This window comes from Streptopelia decaocto (genome assembly GCF_964273445.1).
Source record: "Streptopelia decaocto genome assembly, chromosome: 5".
NCBI lineage: Eukaryota > Metazoa > Chordata > Aves > Columbiformes > Columbidae > Streptopelia > Streptopelia decaocto.
This window is the reverse complement of record NC_138659.1, coordinates 10449364-10473851: the sequence shown is the minus strand read 5'-3', so window position 1 is coordinate 10473851 and position 24488 is coordinate 10449364. Positions and strand designations below refer to the sequence as shown.

General features: G+C 42.1%; 1 protein-coding gene across 1 annotated transcript in view; it reads left to right on the top strand.

Annotated features, from left to right (window-relative positions):
* Positions 1-23855, top strand: part of LEPR (leptin receptor) — a gene marked incomplete at its 5' end in the record, with an annotated part of 36933 nt that extends 13078 nt beyond the window's left edge. Inside the window, 15 exons of the mRNA XM_082053142.1 lie at positions 2650-2855; positions 4327-4472; positions 5083-5227; positions 6722-7018; positions 7195-7312; positions 10182-10381; positions 11449-11597; positions 11840-11999; positions 12089-12171; positions 14039-14255; positions 15377-15559; positions 16071-16166; positions 16686-16788; positions 17486-17561; positions 19802-23855. Of these exons, the coding sequence (XP_081909268.1) occupies positions 2650-2855; positions 4327-4472; positions 5083-5227; positions 6722-7018; positions 7195-7312; positions 10182-10381; positions 11449-11597; positions 11840-11999; positions 12089-12171; positions 14039-14255; positions 15377-15559; positions 16071-16166; positions 16686-16788; positions 17486-17561; positions 19802-20605 (2983 nt within the window). The 3' untranslated portion in view covers positions 20606-23855. The remainder of the gene's footprint in view (positions 1-2649; positions 2856-4326; positions 4473-5082; positions 5228-6721; positions 7019-7194; positions 7313-10181; positions 10382-11448; positions 11598-11839; positions 12000-12088; positions 12172-14038; positions 14256-15376; positions 15560-16070; positions 16167-16685; positions 16789-17485; positions 17562-19801) is intronic.
* Between the last annotated feature and the right edge of the window lie 633 nt (positions 23856-24488).

The following is a 24488-nucleotide window of genomic DNA, read 5'->3' as shown; positions in this document are numbered from 1 at the left end:
ATATACTCATAGATTTTATAAGCCCTATGACTTTTCTTCTTCCCAGGACAATTTGGATCTGGCTTTGGTCTGGTCACTGTTGCATGATATAAAGCGCTTGTTGGACCAGAATTTATAGTTTCTCTCGGTAAGCTGCAGGTCCGATGGAAAACTCCAGTTTTTAGTAGCTCGTTGCTTAAAGTGTATCCAAAATTTCTATCTCATTCTACTGAATGAAGGCACTGACCTCTCCTGAACTTATGAGGGCTTTAAAAGCATAAGCTCCTCTAAAGTCAGTTTTTACAAAGCTTAGTTTGATGCTTAAAAATGAAAATAATTATTTGGAATGAAGAGGAGAAAGATGGGGGGAGTGGTGAGGTGGTAACTGCATTCCAGATAGATCAGATTAAAGAAACGGTTTGATGAAACTACATTCTTCTGGATTGAGTGTGAGTTTTTTGAGACTAATGAAATCTGAGAGCAATAGGAGAAGGCAGAGAACTTAAAAGCAAATTCTGCGAAATCTTTGAAAGGAAATTCAGGGGAAAGAAGTGGAACCACAAGTATAAAAACAAAAATATTCCAAGTAATTTAAAAACTGTATGTCTGCCAAATACCATCAGCATAAGGTTCCATAATTCTTGTGTCCTAAAGTCAACGAGTCCTGGTAAAAATTATTTTAGGAATGTCAGTATTGACTGACATTAGCACTAATAAATATAAACTACACATTCATATAAACCCGCACAACTTACAGGGTCATCATGCCCATTTCCCCTGTGCTCTACAGTCGGTTAAATGTACTGGATATGGAATTGATTTAAAACCAAAAAAAAAGGCAGAAAATCTTGTCCTTTCTTCTCCTCCAGTGTAGAGTTCTCTGCCCTCCCTGAATTCAAGTGTTACAATGAGTCATACCAACTATAAAACCATTTAAAACTTCTACAGAAAGGTTCTTAGTCTAGTAACTTCAATTTCTTTCTCTGAATTAGGGAAAAAAAAAAAAAAAAAAAAAAAAGCCTTGCTATACAGAAATAATTCCAAAATTACTTCAGAACAGTTCATAAGCTTTTTTGTATGGATGAAATGTCAAAAGCAGGAAAGAATCCAGGATGGTTTAACTTTTAGGATTTGTCTTGGCTTTGCTGCTGTAAGGAGTTCGGCCACAAAATGTTCACGCTATTAAATTCAGTATTTTAAGGAGGCCCGTGCCACTGAATACCTGCAGCACACCATAAACGTGTGTCTGTGTCTGAATCAGTCTGAAGAGTATCTGTGGAATAAAAATGAGAATGAAGAATTCTTTGGGAACTGGCGGTTGCTCTCAGAACAGAAGCAGCTTTGTGCCCACTTGGGCAGTGTTTATTTCAGAAATCCAGAATAGTTTGACTGAAGCAAATGGAGATTGAAAACACGTTTGAAAGAGCAATCGCACACATGAGGATTGCTCTAAAAATGCCTGTAAAACGTACTTGAAAAGCATCTGTGTGCTAACGTGTGCATGGGAAACAGCTTGGGGTGTCTTCGTGCTGCTTCTTGGAGCTGACCCAAGACAATTGTGTGTTTTAGAGACATTAACTAAATGTGGTGGCCATTGAGAGACACAATGCATTACTACCTGTATCAGGTATATGCTACTTTGTAGCTTGTTTCATTTAAAATGGATTGAAACCGTATTACTAAAAAATCTGGTTAAACTGTTTATGAAACATATATTATGCCCATGCAGCTGTTAGTTACTTTAAACTTCAAAAGTGTATCTTTTTGCAGTGGATTATGTCATTAAAAAATGGTGTATGTTAAATAAGAAAGGAGTGTTAATAGAAAAAAGGAAGAAAAAGGCAACCTCCACTTGAAACTACATCTAAACATGCAGTTAAAAATAGTCCCATGTGCTTTACTTTGAGAACCAATAAAACCAAAATGCAGTAAGTTAATTACTGAATACTTTCTGTGAGCCTGTCCAAGACAATAGTAGGAATGTGTGTATATTGCATTGCATTGCATTCCTGGCAAACATCACACTATCGAACAGACTTCTTGAGGACACAGGAGTCTATTTCTTGTTTAAAAATAATAGAGAGTAACTGAAAATGAGTACTACAATGTGTTCTGAATGGTGGAGTTCTTCAGCCTTTTGCTATTCCAAAACTTGTTTTTCCCTCGAATACTTGTTTTTTATTATTATATTGCTTGTGATGCTTAATTGGAGCAGAAGCTGGAGGGAATGTTAAACTGTTTAGCTTTTACTTCACTGCCTCATGAATAGGAATTAGAACATAATCTCTATGGGGTGTCAGGGAGCAGACAATTAGTCCACTGTAAGGGAAACTCAATTTGTGTGCCTATGAATTATCTCCTTATATTTACCATCAGGAATCAGAAACTGGCCCGACTCAATACAGGTATCACCCAGTATTGTAAAATGTTCGTTTTACCGTCAAACCTTAGGAATACTTTTCATGAAACCATTTTAACTTGGAAAACATATAAAACAGGAGAAGCAGCAAAGTAAAAGCAATGGGTTACACTCACTGCCTTTTAAACTTTTTTCAATATTGTTTTTTTGTAAATGAACCTTATGCAGATGGACAAACATCCTTTATTGAGATAGAATATAGAAAGAAATACTGGTTTGTTTTGGTTTAAGGTTTGTTTTTTCCCTTGCAGATCAGAGCTGTCACTGGGAGATGTGTCTACGAGCTCTCTCAAGGGGACTGTGGTGGCCGCTCAGTGTGACTGCAGTGCGTATGACAGGTGTGAGTGTCACCTGCCTTCCCTGGGACTCAACCACACGCTTATCATGTGGCTGAAGGCGACGGTTGGTGGGACACCTCTGTGGTCACCTGTGGCATCAGTCAAGCCCATAGACATAGGTAAGGATGACCTGTACCTGAAACCTGAAAGGAGGTTGGAGCCAGGGGGTGTCGGGCTCTGCTCCCAGGGAACAAGCGCCAGGACCAGAGGCAACGGCCTCAAGTTGCGCCAGGGGAGGTTGAGGTTGGATCTTGGGAACAATTTCTTCCCCAAAGGGCTGTCAGGCATTGGAACAGGCTGCCCAGGGCAGTGGTGGAGTCACCATCCCTGGAGGGGTTGAACAGATGGTAGATGAGGTTCTCAGCGACTTGGGGTAGAGGTGTACTTGGCAGCATTGGCTTAATGGCTGGACTCAATGATCTTAAAGGTCTTTTCCAACCAAAACAATTCCATGATTTTCCTGGAGAACAGCAGCAGGATGTCTTTGCAGGAGAAGGAGGCACAGACAGGGCAGGAAAAGGCCTCCTGGTGCTGTCTCAGTTGCCCAGGGAGGTGCTGAACATGTTTTGTAGCCACCTAATCCCTGTCTGGGCTCTAGTACAAAAGCAGCCATGTAACGGCCAGGATGTTAGAACTGAGCTTCCAATTCTGATCATGACCTCTTTGTGCCTGAGTCTGGGGCAGCGGTGGAGGTTACCTGTCTGTGTCACTGAGGACTTAAATTAAAATTGAGAGGAAAAAAAAGCTGTTCCTAAAGTTACTTAGGAAATAAAACTACCTCTTTTCTCAAGCAGCTCTGTTGTCCTGATGCTTTCTTCCTTACACATACAGTTCCAGCATTTTCCACGTTGGAAAACATTCCTCTGTGTTTAATCAAGTTAAAACTATACTGACATTATTAATTTGATACATGTTGCTATCCGATATGCACAGTTCTTGCGGATTTTGGCAAATTTCACAAAGGCAGGGATTCTGTCAGCTGTGGGGAAAAAAGCTGAAGTTTTAGAAACTTCTTCAGAACTATATGTGCTTTGCAGACAGAATAAGTTAAAAGTCTCTGAGTGGGCTAGTTCTGAATAGGAGAGGTCACACGTATCATCGTGCTGCTTTTAAAATATGCTACAGGAAAAAAATAAAAATTCAGAGTTGCATCTGCCAGTGCTTAAAATGACATAACTAGTTTGTTCTGCTTAGTGCAGTGTATTTTTAAAATGCATAATATTAGGATGTGTTCTGCCAAGCTCAGTTAAAAATTCTTTTGAAAGTAAAACTATGAATATTTGTGTAATGTAGAGGTGATATCAGTAGAACAGGTGGCATCAGCAGAACAGACATCATTATCTGGGGTGGAAAATTCATGAAAATGTGATGTAGAAGTTACTGACTTGTGTTTAAAAGCTATGCCTCTTGCCAAATCACTTATTACTGGTTGTCTTCACTAGGATAATTGCTTTGAGATGGTATATAAGCAATAATAAGATTTGATTTACCGTAGCGAATTCATGTGGAATCACTAAAAACAAACCCATTACTGCCAGCAGTCACAGGCAGTAGGGTTAGTGGTAAACTTGTCGATTAATTTGTCCTCAGTAAAGCCTGAACCTCCTTTGAACCTGCATCTAGACATGACAGAGGAAGGTCAAGTGAAGATCTGCTGGTCCCACCCAGAGCCGATGCCGTACCCGCTGGAGTACGAGGTGAAGACCTCTGCAAACTCAGGTCAAAGCAGTTGGCAGGTGAGTTCGCTCTGCTCGTGGTCTAACGATGGAGCAGGTCGGTGGGGCCTTCTTTCCAGAGCCCAGGATTTCTGACCACGGTCCTTGTCCTCCGTGGCTCTGGTGGAGCTGGCCTTGGCATGCTGGTTCTACTGCTGTGCCCAGTAGAGCCTGGTAAACATCAACAGCGTGGTGAAGCTGCCAAGATGGACTTGACACTACACAATGGTGAAAGACCTCTTGGGTCTTACAGACATACTCCCATCTTTCTTTTGGGATGAAATGCTAGGTTCTGTGACATCTGAAGGCAAAACTCTCTTCCAAATTCAATGATACCTGCATATATGTTTAATATTTATGGATTTTATTAGTGAATTAGCTTTTTCTCTTGCTACCACGCAGCTGGCTCTGGAATAAAAAGCAGCTGTTAATTAGCATCCCGTAATGAAATAACGTTTTTCACAAAGGTATGCAACCTCTACTGTATTCAAATTTACAGTAAAGAAGAAAGGTTTTTTTTACCCATCTTGCTGCCTGAAAAGTACTCTCTAAACTATTAGTTTTGGTTCCCCATTATCTTTCTTTTTGCTGTTGCTTTATACAACAATAATGACGTCTGGTAATCCAATAGATGGTTCATGTTGCTCAAGAGACCTCCCTGGCCGTAGACAATATGCTACTCGATTCTTCAGACTTGGTTCACGTGCGGTGCAGGAACCGCCATGGTCCGGGCTTCTGGAGTGACTGGAGCTCCCCGTATAATCTCAGCTGGGGAGGTAGGTCACGCACAGTCATGTGCGGTATGTAATATTTTGGAAGAAAACAAATTTCCTAGTTTGTTTTGTTTTGTGGAAAGAGTATTTGAGAGTGTGTGTTCTCCAGGGAGGAGCAGTATGTGTGAGTGGGGCTGAAAAACTCGGTGGAAGTTCTTTCCCCTTCTGCTTCTCTTTCTGCATGGCTCTTCCCAAGATTCTGCTCTTTCCTCTGTACATGACTGGGACTCAAAGAGTTCTGGACTAATGGGTGTAGACTGGACATTCAGTTCCATGACACCTGTATGCTTGCTCCCCAAACACCTCTTCAGCACCAGAAGCAGCTCTTTCTCTAAGAGTTTTTCCATTTCAAAAGACAGCTGGCAGCATTTAACCTCCACTCAATACTCAAGTCTCTGACAACGTTGTAATTCTGCTCTGCTAGCTGAGAAGGCCTGTATTTTGGAAAAACCCTAAAAATATCTGGTGTGATTCCTCCACCAGGGAAAGCAAATCTGCCCTTTTAAGGATTTTCATGCTGGCTTGGGGCTGATCTTTGGCAAACCGTTCCCTTTCAGCAGGCCTGTAACACCTGTCGCTTGTGCCTGGGCTGCTGCTTGTTTACGTGCTTTGCAAATTCTTTGTGTTTAGGTGCATCACTTACTGTATCACTGCTACTATTTGGTATTAACTACACTGCTGAGATTGTAAAATAAGTTTTTTGAGACATTAATCTCCTGCTGGCTTTGATAGGAATGGGATTAATAACTACTGAAAAGCTTGATTAGTATTTTTAAAAATATATATATTTTTTCAGTCCCCTCTCCCCCATTCCAAAGAGCCATTCTCTCAAAATTGATGTTCCTCTATTACAGTAATGCTTCAGCTAACATGAGATTTCAACATCCTTGCATGGTTCAAAAGAGCAATTTTTTTTTTTTCAAACTGAAATGTCACTCTTCTTCGATTTGGATCTTCTCTCGCTTTTACCTGAGGGCAAATTTACAATTTTAAAATTTGTGGTGTGTGTGTTTGTGAGACGAGTTACGGAAGCCAACCCTTGTGAGGTTGCAAGTACTTGTCACAGTATTTAAATAACCTGATGCCTTAAGCAAGTGGGCTGAGTAGAAAGCAGCACTGTTAATCTAGTTTCCAATATTTAGTTTACAGGAGCCTGTATGATTCCATGTTTCCCTTGTGCTGCTGTGGATTGCTTTCACTGTACCCTCCCGTGATTTTCTGCTCATTTAATTCCTATTTGCCTGAGGATATTAAAGATTATTTTTAACAGAATTTACAAAAATCAGTTATGGAGGGAAACAGTCAAAGGCTCGTCTCTGCCCGTCTCCCCTGTAGTTGTTAATAGTAATTAAGAAGTAGGAAATTTAGAAATACATCTGGATGATAATATATTTTTTTCTATTGTTATATACTTTTATGATTTTTTTTTTATTTTTTTTTTTTGATTCACATTCTAATCTCAGTGTGTTTCTTTTTTTTCCCCTTTTTTCTGTGCAGCTGAAGTCTTGTACTTCCCTCCTAAGATACTGACCAGTGTTGGTTCTAACGTTTCATTTCATTGCATCTATAAAAACAAAAGCAAGACTGTAGTGTCCAAGAAGATTGTTTGGTGGCTGAATTTAGCAGAAGAAATCCCAGAAAGTCAGTATACGCTTGTGAACGATCGCGTAAGCAAAGTTACTCTTTTCAACTTGAAAGCAACAAAACCTAGAGGAAGTTTCTTCTATAACACATTATACTGTTGTCATCAAAATAGGGAATGTCATCATAGATACGCTGAATTATATGTAGTAGGTAAGACTCCAGATGATTTTAAATTATCATTTTGGTGCATTTTAATAGTAAGGTCAGAATATTTCCATTTTAAACTCTAGTTAGCTTTTATTGAGCAGTTATGACTTGTAATGCTTTTTTTTTTTTGTCTAAACAGTGATATCTTTATTGATAAACTTGCCATGTGTTTTAATTAGATGTGAATATTAATATCACTTGTGAAACGGATGGGTACTTAACTCAAATGACTTGCACATGGTCTGCAAACCCAACCACAGTGCTCCTGGGGAGTTCCTTGCAGTTAAGATACTACAGGTACGTACAGCTTTGCTCTGGAAATACTATTACAGCAAAGAATTGGGAATAGATATGATTATAAAATGTGCCAGACTTTTTCCCAACTGGAACTGCAGAGGTATTAACTATGTGTGCAGAGAAGGGACCACACATACCCAAGTATGTAATGTGGATTCTATTTGCAGGGTTTTTTTCAGCATTTGTAAACCCCATCAGTACAGTTTGGAAGGCAGTTGTCTTAAAGTACATGTGTTTGCTTGTATCAGTTATAAAAATTATTCTTCTAGTTGTTTGTATGTACAAATTATAAGGAAATAAGGGAAAAATAACCATTCCCAGTGAGGGTGACTGAGCAGTGGCCCAGAGTGGCTGTAGAATCTCTGTCCTTGGAGACTTTCAAACCTCGACCGGACAGGACCCTGGGAGCTTCATCTGACTTTGAATTTAACCCTTTTTAGTTGGAGGTTTGACTAGAGACCTCTGGAGATCTCCATTCAATCTTTGATTTTTCTATCATTTCCTATCTTCTTTTTTTCTATATACAGACAGTAGATAAAAATAGAGGGATGGAACTTAATTCATTCCAGATGGAAAAAAAATCTTGCTTGTAGAGAGAGAATTGAATCTTGGTTCACAAAAGGAATTTTATGAAAGTAGCATCTTCGGTGGCCAGAGCACTTCTTGGTTTCCATGGGTTTGGTCACATGTTTTGGCCTAGATTGTTTTAAAATAGTTGTTTTAATTTTGTCTGTTTTGGGCAGAGCAGGGGACCTGGGGTGCGGTGTGAGGCAAACAATTATTGTTTACAAAATAGAAAACTGATTATTAAATTAGTGGAATGATCACCCTTATCTTCATTTCTGTGCACAAATGCTGCCTGGGATAGTATTGTTTTCCCGTGAAACTAAAAAATCCCTTTGAGTTACTAATATATTGAGCTCAGGAGTTTCCTAGAACCGTGTTAGTCTTTATATAAACAAGACAGACAGACAGATGAGCCTTTCTGAGAAAAATATCTCTAGTTTTACTGCACTGCTGGACTGGATATGCAAAGGTTTTGGCAAACAAGCTTCAGTCAGCCCTGACGGCCTAATCCTTTGGAAGACTGGACTGTCCTTTCTGGTGGAGGTGGGCTGAAGTTTTGGACTATCATAGTATCCAGGTGAATATTTCTCAGGGTTTTGTGGACTAAAGTAATAACCGGAATGCTCGAGATTTCAAGTGGAGACTTTTAGGGCAGGATTAGTGACCGACTGACTGCTGGAATAGGTTCTGTTTCAACTATCTTCACAAATATGAATATGAGTGTACTTCTGGGCAGGGAGCTTGAAATAAAAACTGTGCTGCTCTAGACATGGTTTTTATTCTCACTTTTCACTGTTCAGGTTTAGCTAAAAATGTTGGTTTGTAGTAGGAGGTGATAATCCGTACATTTGTTACAGCATTCCTGCTAGATCCAACAGTGAACATTAACACAGACTGAAAGCACTTCCCAGATGCTAGTGTTTATTGTGATCTACCTTTTTGGTCTTTTTTGTTTGGTTTGTTACTAGGAAGTTCTGAAAGAGGAGAAATAAAAAAAAACCAGAAATCATTGGGGCCCACATGAATGTAGTGGCTACCAAACAGTTGAAGCATAAGGTGTTTGAAAATGTTTAGTTATGAAAACACCAGAATAACTTGCATAATGTTCTATTGCATATTAGGAACAAAACCACAAAAAGAACTGGAATGTTTATAAGCTTGGGACCAAGTGAAATCATCAGGTTTTTTAATTGCCTGAGCTCAATTTTAGAAGGCACCATAAATATGTTGGAGCTGGTGGGTTTTGCTGAGACACAGACAAGTCCTCGTGATGATGGCTGGAACTCGGACATGTTGCTTCAACATCAGACATGTCAGGTTTTCCAGAGCTTTTCTTCTGCGTTGCAGATGCAATTCTGTTTTACAACTGAAACCCGTGTGGTGGGATGACTTTGCTGCTGGGGTTTTGTTGTGGTTGGGCTGTTGCTGCATCTTCCTCTGCAGTCGGTGCTGCCAACAGAAACAGCACAGAAATGCACGTATTGGACAAACAGAGAATGCTCAGCTGAGCCTTCAAAGCACGAGGCACCGGTTTGATCAGTATTGGCGATGTCGACAGGCAGAGGATTCAGCCAAGTGTAACTTTTGTGGTTCAGTTGAGGAACTAATACCCGATGCGGCTGCTCTCACCACAAGTCTGAGCCATGCGCAAGCTTGGGAGAAATTAGGAGAAATTTGAAAACTTTCCATCACCGATAAGATGTCCCATGCTGTTTTATCCAGAGTGCAGCTCTCCTCTCTTCTGTTGCCAGATGCGATACTGACTGTCTGTGGGATTTTAATACCACCCTTCAGAATTGATATTTTTATAGGATTTCCATCTCCTGGAGACTTTGCTGTACGTGTCTGATGGGTCCACGTGGCAGCTTTCCCCTGGATGCCAGTTGGGATTTTGAAAGTCATGTTCCCAGCTGGAATGAATTCTTGGCTGGGATCTGCATTACTGTGCTGGTTGCCAACACCTACCACACCAGTAACCTGATTTATGAGTGTTTTGAGATACCTGTTCCTGTCGTACCTGTTTGTTCCTGTTGTGTCTTATCAAAATATTTTGCACTGGGGAGAGCCTTCATGTCCTGCTTGTTTCAGGCAAAGAGCCAAAGCTTTGGGGAGCAACACTGCAGTGTTATTTATCCACTTAGTGCAGATTCAAGTTCAAGATCTGTCCAAATAATCATCAAAAAGCCCCAGATGGTGCCAGTGACACCATTTGTTTTAATTGCCTTCAGAGTTCTGTTTTACTGACGCCATGAGCAGCTTATAGTTGCAATTTGTTAACTAATTTTTTTTTTCCTCTTTCAAGGAGCACAATTTATTGTTCTGACGTTCCAAGTACTTCTCCAAAATCAGAGGTGAAAGAATGCCGTTTACAGAAGAATCATTCTTACGAGTGCACATTTCAGCCGATTTTTCTTTTATCTGGATATACCATGTGGATAGAATTTAAGCACTCGCTAGGAACACTTGAGTCCTCACCAACTTGTGTCGTTCCAGCAGATGTGGGTAGGTCAAGATTCGTGCTCGTTTTTCTTCACTTGCGACCTGGGATCTCATTCCTTATATGATGTAGGTAAAGTACTTCTTCATAGCATTTTAAATAAATTAGGCTATGGAAAGAACATGCAGACATAAGAGTTTTGATTTTGTCTTCTAAAAGACATGGGATTAGATGTTATTTCCATACATTTTGCTTGGCATAGGAGCAGGTTGCGACTGCAGCTCATCTCTTTAAAATGAAACACCCAGATCTCTTTAAAATGAAACACCCAGCTTTGCATGTTTATCCTATTGCGTGTTTTGCAAAGACAACAACAGAAAATGCAAGTATTATATTTAGGAAGGCAGTCTTGTTCTTAATGTTCTTGGTTGTTTTTCTGAAGTCTTCAATTAGCTGTTCTTTATACTTTGATACAGTGCAGCACTATCTATATTACTTAGTTATATATATTCCTTTAAAATCCCAGGCACTGTTCACCCTCTTGCGTGCTTTTGCGAAGTTTCTTTTGTGACACATAGAGCATTTACCTAAATTTGTATAAAAGCAAGAGGCAGGAACAGTGCTTGAGTGTTTTCAAGCACTGCAAAATGTGCAAAGCACATCTGATTATCTGGTCTGTGACTCAGAGTGTTCATTGGGCTGTGTATTTTTTGGACACAAATGTGAACTTATGTAGAGAGAAAACATGGCAGCTAGGCCGCAGAAGGGCTATGTGAAGTAAAGCAGAATAATAAAATAGATCATTATGTGTTTATTCTGTAGGAAACTTTGATTTTTATATTTCAACTTAATATTTTTTTAGTAATTTTAGTTTGTGTCCAAATTGGAATGAGTTTCCCATGAGACAAACGTTGCCTTTTTTAGTCTGCAGTGCTTTGATCTGCAGTGAGTGGGCCGGGCAGCCTGGATGGGGGAGTTGTTTTGATTTGTGTTATAGTCCAGCTTTACCTGGAATAGCAGAGATGTGTTACCTGCCGCCCTCAGGACAGGGAAGAGTAAACCACGATGATTTGATTTAAAGAGAAATGTTAGTGCAGACATTATACTATTTATTTTTCTTTCCATTTACTAGTGAAGCTGCTTCCTCCCTCCAACGTTAAAGCAGAAATCACCAGGAATGTTGGGCTGCTGAATGTGAGCTGGACAAACCCAATATTTGCAAATGATGATCTTACATTTCAGATTCGGTACGCTGTGAACAGGGAAGAAATTACATGGGAGGTACTGTCTTTTTTAGTCTAGACTGAAGCACGAATTGTTGCCGTGTTGTCATTTAGTGTCTTAACTGTTTTTTGTGGAATTTGTGGCATGTGATGAATCACAGTTACAAGCATTTGCATTATCTAGCACAGGAATATTACTGATTAGGGCACTTTCTCATTGGGTTCATTTTCAGGAGTTTTGTATCAGATGCCTAAACAGCCTTTTGTTCTTACTCTAAATATTTTGACTTCTGTTTACAGCTTTACGAAGTTTCAAATGCACCAACAAGATCAGCTGTGATAAAAGTTCAGAAACTTTGCGTTGAGTATGTTGTTCAGGTCCGGTGCAGAGAGCTGACTGGAGCAGGTTACTGGAGCAACTGGAGCGGATCAGCCCACACGCTTGTGAAAGATGTCAAAGGTACGTGTGCTCCAGAGCGCGCTCGGGTGGCCCGACTGGCTTCAGATTGAGATCTGATGCTGTTTGTTCAAAACTCTGCAATCTTGCAGCTCCCTTACAGGGCCCTGAATTCTGGAGAATTATTATTGAAGATCCAGCAAGGAGGCAGAAAAATGTTACGCTCCTGTGGAAGGTGAGAGCAATGACCTTTCGGTTTTTCACTTTGATCCAAAAACCACTGGTAGAATCACCCAAAAGGGAGTACAACAAGCACATGCTTCCCTGGGCAGACTTGGGTGGACACTGTTGATGGGACTTTGTATGCATTTGGGATATGACTTAATTTGTGCTACTGACACTTGTTTGGCTAATACTAGAGCTGGTAGAGGTTGCAGGTGGTTATTGATGGTAATTCTGCGACACAAGGTGAGATGGTTCTGCTGCCCTTGCTCAGCCTGGCTTGTGCTTTACTCCCTCCTGGTTTTGTTACTTCCCCCCTCCTCCTTTCTGTTTTTATTCTCTGTAGCCTTTCCTGCAGATAGCTGGCACACCTTGCTCTGACTTTGAACCCTACGCATTACCAAGTTTATAGTAATGCAGTAGGACAGACACTTCCCTAGTGCTGTGTGGTTGCTCTGGAGGGTTGAGAGGTCAGTGAGGCTCAGCACAGACTTCACTGGTAGCAGGTGTGTTTCCAGACTGAAAGAGCTGATTTTGCTAGAGTGGACCCATCTGAGGTGCAGCCATGGCAAACTGTATGTAATGGGGAACAGCCCATTATTCCTGAAGTCTTGCAGTCCTCGCTGCTTGAGGAGAGCCCTCAGACCTCTGGACAGGCTGCAGACTTCCTTGCCTTTGTGCAGAGACCAGACCTGCTGTCTGACTTATAAAATCATAGACTAGTTTGGATTGGAAAGACCTTCCCAGCTCCCCCAGTGCCACCCCTGCCATGAGCAGGGACATCTTCACCAGCTCAGGTTGCTCAGAGCCCCATCCAGCCTGGCCTGGGATGTCTCCAGGGATGGTTCATCCACCACCTCTCTGGCCAACCTGGGCCAGGCTCTCACCACCCTCAGGGGCAACAATTTCTTCCTCATGTCCGGCCTGAATCTCCCTCCTTCAGTTTGAAACCATCACCCCTTGTCCTATCACAACAGGCCCTGCTCAAAAGTCTGTCCCCATCTTTCTTATTGGCCCCTTTTAAATACAGAAAGGTGCAATAAGGTCTCCCCGGACCTTCTTTTCTCCAGCTGAACACCCCAACTCTCTCAGCTTGTCCTCCCAGCAGAGCTGTTCCAGCCTCGGATCATTTCTGTGGTTCCTCTGGCCCCTCTCCAGCAGGTCCAGGTCCGTCCTGTGCTGAGGACTTGTCCTAACGCAGCTGAAGTATCGCTGCTATACAACATGTTCCGATCAGTCTGCACTTTCAGTCTTAGTTATACAAATGCCATGAAACTGAGATTTAAAATGCAGTTTGTTCTAATAGTCAGAAAAAAATTAGTAACATGAAATTGAAGGCTGGAAGTTAGAATGAGATTCAGTTTTCAGCGGCCAAGTTCTGCTGCCCTCGATCCCGGAGCAGAATGTGCTGCTGCCTCCCAACAGCTGCCCGTATAAACAGCACCGCGACTGCCTGCAAACTGCGCAAAGCTGCAGGCAAAGGTTAATGCCAGACAGAGAAAAAAAGTACATCAGTGACTGCCTACCCCTGTTTGCCTGTGTTTGGTGTGCAAACAGTCACCTGTGCTGGGTTTTCCATCCTGAAAAATTCTGACATAAAACAGTGAGTTACTAGAGGAGTCCAAAAGTTTGTGTTTCCTTGTCCCCCCTGCCCTCCTGGCACTGGAAATGCAGTGAGTGTCTCAGGTGCTGGAGGGAGAGACAAGAAATGAAGTCTTTAAATGGACTATACTCCCTTTGCTAAAAGGACGGTAGCCAGTCTATAGAATATCCTTCTTGGGTCGTGTTTTCTTAAAATTGGAACAGCGCCTTCTGCCCAAATAACGTTTGATTTTGAAACAAAAGCCTGGGAAGTGAATTAACGCCAATGTTTGCTGCAGCCACTGATGCAGAATCGCTCCTTGTGCAGCGTGAGCCGCTACGTTGTAAAGCATCAAACATCAGGAAACACCACGTGGTCAGAATATGTGGATAACAGCACTACCTGCTCATTTCCATGGACTGAACACACACATGCCGTCACAGTTTTAGCCATGAATTCAATGGGAGTTTCTTCAATTAATTTTAATTTGACTCTGTCACAGCAAATGAGCACAGGTAAGAATACCAACTGTAACTGTTTGGAGATGTGGAAGATGTTAGGAATCCTTGGGATGCTTATGGGCAAAGTTTTCTGTGTAATAAAATGACCTTTGTTAGAAGAAAAAATGCTTTCTGATTAAATGTTCAGCTGTATATGGGAAACAGATTCTGTGTCTCAGCAGCAGAGCTATTTGAGAAATGAAATTTCCACTGCCTGAAAGTCTTAATGATCTTTGGGTTGGGAAAAGAGTTGTCTTTCGCCGAGCTGTCTTCACTAATAGAATATAAAGTAATTAATCGAAGAAAAATAAAACAGTACTGTAGAACTGATCTTTAGTCTATTTTGTCTTGGGAACACCCAGCATTCCTGCTGGGGAATGTTTTGTTGTTTCCAAAATGCAATACGGTCTCATTTCTCTGGCTGCTCACCTGACGGGCTGCCAGGGTACATAGTTTGCAGAGGTTTGGCTTTACTTCCTCAGCAGCCTCCTCATTAATTCGGCTGCACTCTGCTGTATTAATAAAGTAAAGGCTGTTGCTTTTGAATACTCCAGTTGTGTAACATTCATACGCAAATACTGTGTGAACATTAGTGCTGTTCTTGAAACTCACCTGCTGTAATGCAATTTTTCAAGCATTTTTATGGGTAAAATTCTTTCTGATACTGTGTGTGAGTGTGTTCTGGGAACCCTGTGGTTGGAAGCAGATGTCACGGGAAGTGTTTGTCCGCCTGGACTGTGATTGTGGTGTGTGATTTAATAGGATTTTGCTTATGGCCTCTCAGTTTGTGCTGTACTAGCTGAATGTTGGCAGTTCAATTGTTGATAATTTTTTGGATAAAGAGTGACAATTAAAGAGGTGCACATGAAAATCAGGATTTTTTTTTTTTTAGTGTCTGCTCAGAAGCTTGATCTGTTTAATATTCAGGACTAGTTGGTGTAAAACAGGCTTTGCTGGCTTAAAGAGAAATATGTCTGCTGATGCGAACTGAAGATCGGGCTTTATTATAAAGGAGATAAAAATTTAAGAAGCAAACGATAAAGTGCTGAAGCCATAGCAGTAATTTGTGTGTGTGTAGTTTGTATTATACAAATCTCCTCATGTAATTCACGGCTGTTTTCTCCTTCTCCTGCCAGTGAGCGCGGTGGAGTCGCTCCGTGCGTACCTGGTGAACAGCACCTGTGTGCTTCTCATTTGGACGCTTTCGCCTCAAATATACACGATAACATCTTTTGTTATTGAATGGAAGCACCTTAACAAAGAAGAGGAGCTGAAGTGGGTGCGAGTTCCTCCAAATATTAGTCAATATTATATTTATGGTGAGCATGCATTTGAAAATATGTTCATTGTTATGGAACAGAAAGATGTAGCATTATTAAGCTTTCACATTCCCTTTTTCCCCCACTCCCTGATGGCTTTTATGGTAAGAACCAGTAGAGTAATTCTCGATTATCATCAGAGGACTGAATGTCGCATTAATAATCAGGTTAACAAAGAATGAAGCCATTTTTAGCAATACAGTGAAATTCTGGAATATTGAGTCCAGCAGACAATTATCTAAGTTAATATGTGCATTCCATTTGCCGGTGAGCTTTAATCTTAGAAATTTTTACATTAGCTCCATAAAGGTGTTCATTCTGTGACAGAATAATGCTAGATTATCCAGTACAGATCAATAGTTTTAATCTTCTGCTATTAAAGTCTGTATCTATAAAAGATTCTCCTCTCGGGGCCGATCTGAACTCTGATATCTGACCAGATCCTCTGTGAGATAATTCTTTAAAAGTAGGACAACAGTTTTGATTCAAAAAGCCGATTTCCTCTTTCCAGATCACTTTATTCTGGTTGAGAAGTACCAGTTCAGCCTGTGCCCCGTGTTTGCTGGAGGAGTTGGCAAAGCCACAACGACAGATCATTTTACCAAAGGTGACTTACAGGATCTTTATGTGGTTTATGAAATAGCAGCTTGTAAAGGTAAACTTTAAATGTGGGAGAAGTCTGTATCTTATCAGAAAAAAAGGCAATAATAATTGCAATATAACTATAAGCAGTGATTTAATTGCTTTCATTTGCAAACTCAGTGGGATTATTTGAGCGAGGGATCTGTATTTCCGCACACTAAACTAAGAGTTCATCCTGGGACCCTGAGATTCTTCCTTCTCTGGTCATTGACACTTGTTTCAGATGCTCCGATTCTACTTCTTAATAGCAAGGCAGCAGTGGGCACCTCCCACAGGGGCTGGGGGAGGCACTGCAAGATTCAAAATAATTCCTTTTAGTCTATTAGTTGTCAAGGTAAAAGTTTGTTTTTCTGCAATAAAACTGTTTATCAAGGGTTTTTTGTGTTTAAGTAGTTGTTTCTACAGTTTATTTCCCTGTTGCAAACTATTAGTTCACAGACAAATTATTTCACTGCATTATGAACTGAATTCCTTTGATTTCCAGGTGGATATGAGAATGAGAATAACACCAGCCTCTCTGTGGTTCTGCCCATAGTTATTTCAACGTCGGTTTTGTTGCTTGGAGCGCTGCTGGTTTCGCACCAGAGGTACGTTGTTTGTTGTGGGAACGTCCCAGCAGAGCGTGATGCAGCTGAGATGCTGCTGCTCTGCTCAACTGAGTCTTTCTGGGGAAAGCCAGGAATTATTTTTATCATCTATTTGATGGACTGTATGAAAGGCAGTGGAGCCTCTGGAGTACAGCACCGAGAATTAAAGTGGGCTTGTTACCCTGCGCAGGTGGGGCGCTGCCCTCTGGGGTTTGGTGTACTCACAGCAGGGTGCTGAACGGTGCTGTCCCTTTGCACTGTCAAGTGTCACGTCGGCCTGTGCCACACGCTCCGTATTCCTGCAGCGTGATCTGTGGGCGAGGTCAGGACTGTCTTGTGCTTTGAATTTGTAAAGCACTCTGAGCTCCAGATTTAATTGTCATTACAAACTAAGGTCTGAAGCAAAAGCCAATTGAAGAAAATCTCTCCGGGCTTTGTGGAAGGTGGGTTGGGGTCATATACTCAACAAAGACCGCCCAAACCTTTTATATTTTGCAAAGCTGCCAGCTGGGATGTCACTTCTTTATTTCTTCTATTAAATTTTGGCTATCTATAATGTGTGAAATGCGTGTTTCATTGTCACAGTGTTCTGGGTAAATAAAATGGTGCAGATCCCTTTTCCGACCCAGCAAAAGTGAATGATGGCAGCAGAGCAGATGAGAACAATACTAACTCCACAATTTACCTGATATTTCAGAATGAAGAAACTGTTTTGGGAAGATGTTCCAAACCCCAAGAATTGCTCCTGGGCGCAAGGAGTTAATTTTCAGAAGGTCTGTATTTCCCTGGCAATGCTTCTTCCCCCATCCCGGCTCTGGTGCTCAGTACTGAGCTCAACCTATCACTTAGACTAGACCTGGCCTGAGTCACTGAATGAAGCAACTCACAGCCTCCACAGTTCGCGATGCGCAGTTCTTGCAGCTGGAAAATGATGATATCTGAATATGGGCTGGGACGGGAGACCAGCACCTCTTTGGGATGTGTAGGGGGTGTTTAAATTTCAGAGCAATTAGTAAATGAGTTGCAGAATGGCACAGGTGTGAGGCTCATGCACCTCAGTGAGTGCCAGGTCTGGATCAAGGGCAAATTCTTTGCTGGGTGAACTGTTTCCCCATTCGGCCTGTGAGTCAGGAGCTGGGATGTGATGAGCTGTGACAAATTAGAGCAGGTAATCACTGAGACAATAACCTAAATTCAGGCCTGTTATTGCTAAAAGAAATGGCATCTAATGGCAGAAGATTTTTCAGGTATTTAGTTTGCACTCCCAGTGAAGGTTTCATTTCTCATCTTTTATTTTATCTCATTTCATTTCAACAGAGAATGGACATTCTATGAAGTCTAATCATGGTCTTTGCCCACTGAACCACCAGGCTCTCAGGCTGCCTATACAGAATTGTTAGAAGATTTTTCTATTTGTATTCAAAAGACAGGAAGCACAGATACAATACAATGCCGATTTATTTAAATATCATGAATCCTGGAAGTAGCTCTGTCAAAAGTCTAAAGTGCTCTCACAAAAATGAGGCACAAGTGCCATATTACAGATGAAACACGGTTTGTTACTTCTGCAGGCAGAAGCACTTTAGATTTGGTGGTTATAACTTTTATTTCCTGCCCTGGGGAAGCAGAGACATCAAACTGGGTTGGGATTTATCCTGAGTGCGAGATCTGCCCAGTTGTTGACTTCACTTGAAAGTGTGGTGCTTTTTCTTTTTTCTAATTGAGTATTTGCTCTAATTACAAGCTAGCCTGGGAGTTTCCTCTCACTCCAGGCACATCAAAGGGATCAAATCTCTTATTTCCACAAGCACTTGGTTGTCCCGTTATGGTCCTTTGAACTTTTTACGTACGGTTGGCTGCAGCAGCCACTCAGAGAATGCAGAAACTGGGCGTCTGTTGTGCATTATTGGTTTTATTTTTTGTTTGCTTGCTTGCTTTTTCCTGAAGATGCCAATGTGCACGCTATTTATATGACTTAATTTGTCATCATTTAAACATGCGGCCACATCAGTACAGACGCCCGAATAATCTCTAACATTAGATTGTTAAATCCCAGCCTGACGTGTCCATGTCCTGGGAAGGGCTGAGCTCTTCAAACAGCTGCTAATTGTAGGAAATGCCACCAGTGGCTCTGCCAGGTGAGGGCCCAGGCCTTACTAGTCTAGACTAAAGTTGTAGCCTAAGATATCCAAGTTAGTGCATGCTTTCTATAATTGGACACTAGTCTAAGTATTTTGACATGTTCCAAGTTGTATTGGCAGCTTTCTTGCTGTAAAATATGGTTTGTTAATATACACAAAATCTGTTTTTATCTATTTGTTTTGTCTTTAATTCATTAGGAAATTTATGTTTTTCGAGTCGTTTTTTTTCCTTTGCAGCCAGGAGTTCAGTTTTACTGTCACTTCACACTATTGTATATTTTACATTGCACATACATTAGGTTGTAGTAGACCACACATTTCCCCCAAATCCCTGTGGGTTTCTCGTCCTACAGCTCAAGCACACAGCTGGGAAGGCTCTAAAAATACTGTGGAAACCTGAATTTGCCTCCAAATAATATAATCCTAGCAGGGAAAGTTACTTGAGTTGACATGTAAATGATGAAGTTTATTGTTTGTACAATCTAAATAAAAAGCCAAGGATGTCTAAGGGTATAAGACCTTTGTCTTGCGAAGTGCTTGTGTGTGTGTTTAGCAATATGTGCATGTTAATTAATGCTGAAATGAACGGGATCATTCAGCTGCTTCGGTTTCACCTGAAATTCACAATTGCTGTCTCTTGGCTGAGTGCCGAGCACTTCACAGACCATCGCTTTGCAGCACTTGGTGCACAACCAGCTTCTCGCTTTTTTGTCTTGTCCCTCAGCCTTTACCTACAGACAAACATAAAGAGGATTTTCAGCTCTCTACCTCTACTTAGGGGGTTTTGTCTGTGATTCTTAAAATCAGCAGCTTCATACTGAATTGAATCTCTTAAATAACCAATGAGCATTAAAATATATCTTTTCTTCTAGCCTGAAACTTTTGAGCATCTTTTTATCAAGCACCCTGAAGCAATGTCATTTGAGCCTCTTCTTCTGGAACCAGAAATCGTGCTGGAGGACATCAGCGTCACTAAAGCCTTGAAAAAAGAAGACACGCAAGATTTTTTGGTAATTGATCCGATGTTCACAAAAATTCAAGACCCTGAGCATGACTCCGCTTGTTCCAGCAGCCACTTCAATAGCAGCAGCTTCTCCGAGAGCTCCCAGGATCACCAAATCAGCGCAGAAACAAGGCAGTCTGATATTAAATACGCTGCTGTTATCAGTAACTCCCGATCAGGTGGGCTTTATGAACAGAAAACGAATTTACGAAGTTGCTTCATAGCTGAAGATCCCTCAGTTCCAGGCACCTGCTCAGGCGGCTCCTGGGAGGTGGGAAACGGGACGTTCCTCGCGTTTCCCGACCCGCCCGGCAAGTCTCTGTCCCTTTCCATTATTTCTTCGGAGGGGTTTTCAGAGCCTTCAGATCATGACGATGCTTTCGCAGACGGAGACAGTCCTGAGCGGAGCCTGTATTATCTGGGGGTAACATCCTCGGAAAACAGAGAAAATGACATTTTTTTAACAGAAAGTTCCGGGGTGATGTGTCAGTTCCATCCAACCGATCTACTCAAGGATGGGGGGTTTCTTCAGCATCCGCCGCCTGATTTAAACGCGTTTCTCCAGAGCAGCCTGAAGTACAAAGCCGTTGTGCCTTACGTGCCACAGTTCCAGATGGCGTCTGTCAAGGTGCAGGAGCCCACAGAGAAAAACTCGGAACTCGTCACACCGTGATTTGATGCTCTTAATGTTTTTTTAGGTGTTGATAAGTTCCCATTTTTCCTGACTTCTTTCAGGAGCGGTCCTGGTTTGAAGCTGAGGTCTGTATTTGAGTGCCAGGATTTTAGTAGGAAGAAATTCCGCTTCTTGACCTAATTTTCAAATGTGAGTCCTTCCTCTGGAGATTTGATTGCGTTCGAGTCAGCGTCTGGTGCCAAATTACCTCGTGTGGATGCTTGTTGGGTCTGAGCACCCCATGAAGAACCACACTTGAACTTGGTGTCAGCCAGCCCCGTGTTATCCCCAGGGACCCACACGCATGTTTCTGCTGTTGAGGAGTAAAGAATCTCTTCAAATACGTCAACAAACTGTGCTGGAAGAGCTTGTTCTTGGTTTAGGGTTTCTTTGCAGACCCCAAGGGCAAGATCGAAAGGAGTGACCTCATGTGTGGATTGAAATATATACATCTGTGGTGTATTTTGGGGGGAAAAAGCTGGAATGTGTTATTTCACTGGGAATATTTTGCGATATTGAGTTGACCAGGATGTGGTGCAGCCACTGGGTGCTCAGTCAGCGAGTTATTGTACATCGATGGTAAACGGATGCACTGTACAAGCACAAGTTGTTAGACTTTTTCTTCTCCAAAATCCTGATGTCCCCAGGGAACGGCAGCTGCAACACCGGATTTCAGGCATTGAAAGGGAGGCCCTGACCAGTGATGACAAACTTGCGGCTGCTGTTACGGGGCCTCTTCTAAAGTCAATTGAAAATATTCATCAGTAGCATTGAAGAGCTGTAAGAGAACTGGGAGGTCAGACGTGCTGAACATCATCTGTATCCACGGAGAAAGCGGTCCCTGAAAAGTGACGGTTCCAATGTCTGAACGGTGCTGTGAGAATCAAAATTCTCGTGGCTGCATTAATTGTGGGGTGTTATGTGGGTAAAACAACGTACTTGCAGGTAAAACATCCTTGGTTTTGTTGTGGAACGTGAGATTCTAGTACAAATGGTACTGCCCTAAAACTAAGGTCTCTTTCAAACTATTTTGTGGGATAAGTGGGTAAAGAAGACGACACTTATTTGCAAGCCAAATGTATTTTTTCTACTTTATAGTTAGTAAATATTTTTGTCTACATGCCTTTTCAAAAAACTATTTTGAGGAGCCAAGAAAGATGAATATATTGTGTATTCCAAAGCTAAATTTATGTAAAACTTATATAGACAACTAAAAACAAAAGGGCAAAACCCAGCAACAATAGTAAATTAAAGGAGTGTGGAAACACGTTAATATTAGGGATAAATCCTATGTAGCAAAAGGGACCAAAGCAAATATTTATCTGCACTTTGATTTTAAGACAAGCTTTAAAAAAACCCCCAATATTCCCTTTTCTCAAACAAACTGCTAACCTGGATCTTGCTGGGGGGGGTCTCTGTTTAAGAATGTTGAATATGACACTAATCTAATGTACTCGTTCCAAAAATATTATGGATGGCAGGGGGAATTAAAACATGTTTTATGTTCGTAACCGAAACTCCTTGTCACTTGGAAATGTGGCTGGAGGCTGCAGGGCCAACCCTGGAGGTTCCTGTAGGGTTCCAGGAGTAAAGCTGGGATTAGCACCTGGGTGAATCCTAAACCTGGAATTCATCTGAAAACAGATGGTGGGTTCTGCCTCTCCTGGTGGTTTGTCCCCCAGATCCATCAGCCCCTGGACACCGAGGGGTGAGGATGCGGATCTGCTGCCCCACATCGATCTGTTCCATCTGAAGATCATCCTAAGAAAGGAAAAGCTCACGTTGATGTTACTGTACCAAGTCTGCAGCCTGGGCGTGCAGTGACACCAGCAGCTGTGCTCGGGGGTTGCTGTGTTCAAAAAGCAGCGCAGAACATTGGCCCTCGCTGGAATTCGCTGGATATCCCAATACTGGCACCCCTGGGAGTCCAGCCTGTCCCCCTGTGTCCTCCCTGCTGTCCCCACTGCGGATTTTTCCCAATGGCCAGAGCAAGTGGTGCTGCTTGGAAAAACAAATCGATGGGGTGTTTACAAAACCCCCTGCTGTGAATGTAAGAAATACTGCACATGCGAGCTCATCTGCTTCAGCAAAAGATTTTAACTCCTGTAGAACCAAGCAGTTAAATCCCTTAATGTCGGTGTCCCTTTCCTGCAGCAGCCTCCACACCGGGTTTCCAGTCCCCAAGTTTGTGACAGTGCAGGTGACGGGCAGGACGCAGATGTGCGAGTTTATTTGATAAATACTTCCTAAAACCGGCATTTCCAGCCGTACCACATGGACATTCAGTCCCACCCGTCACCTTCGCTCTTGTGTAAAGCCAAAACCTGCATATCCTCAGTCCCCTTGGCCCTGGAGAGAGGAAATTAGGAGCTGGGGTCAGTTACCAGGTGCTTTTCTCCCCATTATTTTTTCCCCTCAACTTCAGGTCAGTTTGTTAGTTTAATGAAACTGAGCACATGAGCTAACAGTGTTTCACACGTGGTGACGGTGATGTCCTCCTCTCGCAGGGAAGCCAGTGCACTTTATGCAGGAGTAAAATCTCATTTTCTTATTTCTGCTCGATGGACCGAGGACACGCTCCACCTGCAGCCACAAGTTCTGCTGGAGCCGGTCTGAGTCTGAGTGTTGATTTTTAAGAGCAGATGCGTTATTATTGTTAAGTACGCAGGTTCTGTTCGCTCCTGAAAGTGAAGCTGTTAATGTTTCCCCATAAATTACCTCTGCTACTAATGACTCAGTGTTAATTCCCAGTGAAGTCAGGCATTTTGCAGAGCGATGGGGTTTTTGCTATGGCCCCGTGCCCACCAGGAAAGACCTTTGCGATTTAAACTGGACAAGCAATTAGGAGGAACCATGCGCAGCTTCTGAAGTGCATATTAAGCCTTAATGTTAAGACCTTGCAAATTAATTTTGAAGAGCATTCGGGAGTATAGCTCATTTATCTAAGAAAATGAATCAATTGTGTCATTATTCCTTTTACACATCCCTTCCAGCTACAGTCCGTGAAGATTGTCATTCTGTCATTGAGCCATTGGTCTGTGCAGTTGGCCTTGGCTTTGACAGTCTGCAGTAAAACGGGCTTTGGGTTCCTTTTCCCCTTTCATAAACTGTGAAGTTATTTTTCTTTATGTGGCTTTCATTTCTGGAGCATTTACGTAATGGCTTCCCACTGATGAGAGCGCAACCTGAAGCACCGCTTTGTAGCAGTGTCAGATTTGCAATTATTTTTGTGAATAAAATGTTTATTGTTGATGGTGCCGTTGAACGGGTGTTTGTTTGGTGTAGCGAGCTCAGAGCCGGTCCTGCCCCCAGGATTTCCCACTGATCAACTCCAGCACTGACCTGGTGGTTTGTATTTTTTTAATTGGGAAAATCTTTAGTTTCACTTCGCAGTTCACTGGAACGGGACCTTGAAGACAGAGTTGCTGTGTAACACGGGACGTTTCTGTGGGCTGGCTCTTGAAGTGAACGTGTTGTCCTGCAGAGCTCGCAGGAGCCGGGGCAGGTGTCCCCGCTTTCCCTGGGATCATCTTCAGGGTCTTTTCCAACCTGAATGAGTCTCTGGTTCTATGATCCGGCTCATGTCTTGTACACACACACCTGTTCCTCTGTTTCTGCGCTGGTAGGCACAGGTCTAACTGATTTAAAGAGCAGATTTCTTACCCCCGTCCCTGCCCAAATCCCTCTGTCCGCGGGGCTGGCACAACACATGTTACCCGCTCGCTGTCTGCTCCGGCTGGTGGCGTTTCCCTCCCTGCCTCCAGTGAAATATTCAACCCCAAGCTGTCTGTTATTTTGTTATTTCTGCAGTCACAGAGTTCAGGTTGATTTGGGACAGAAAAATTAAGAAGAAATTAAAACAATGTGCGCTGGGAGGAGTATT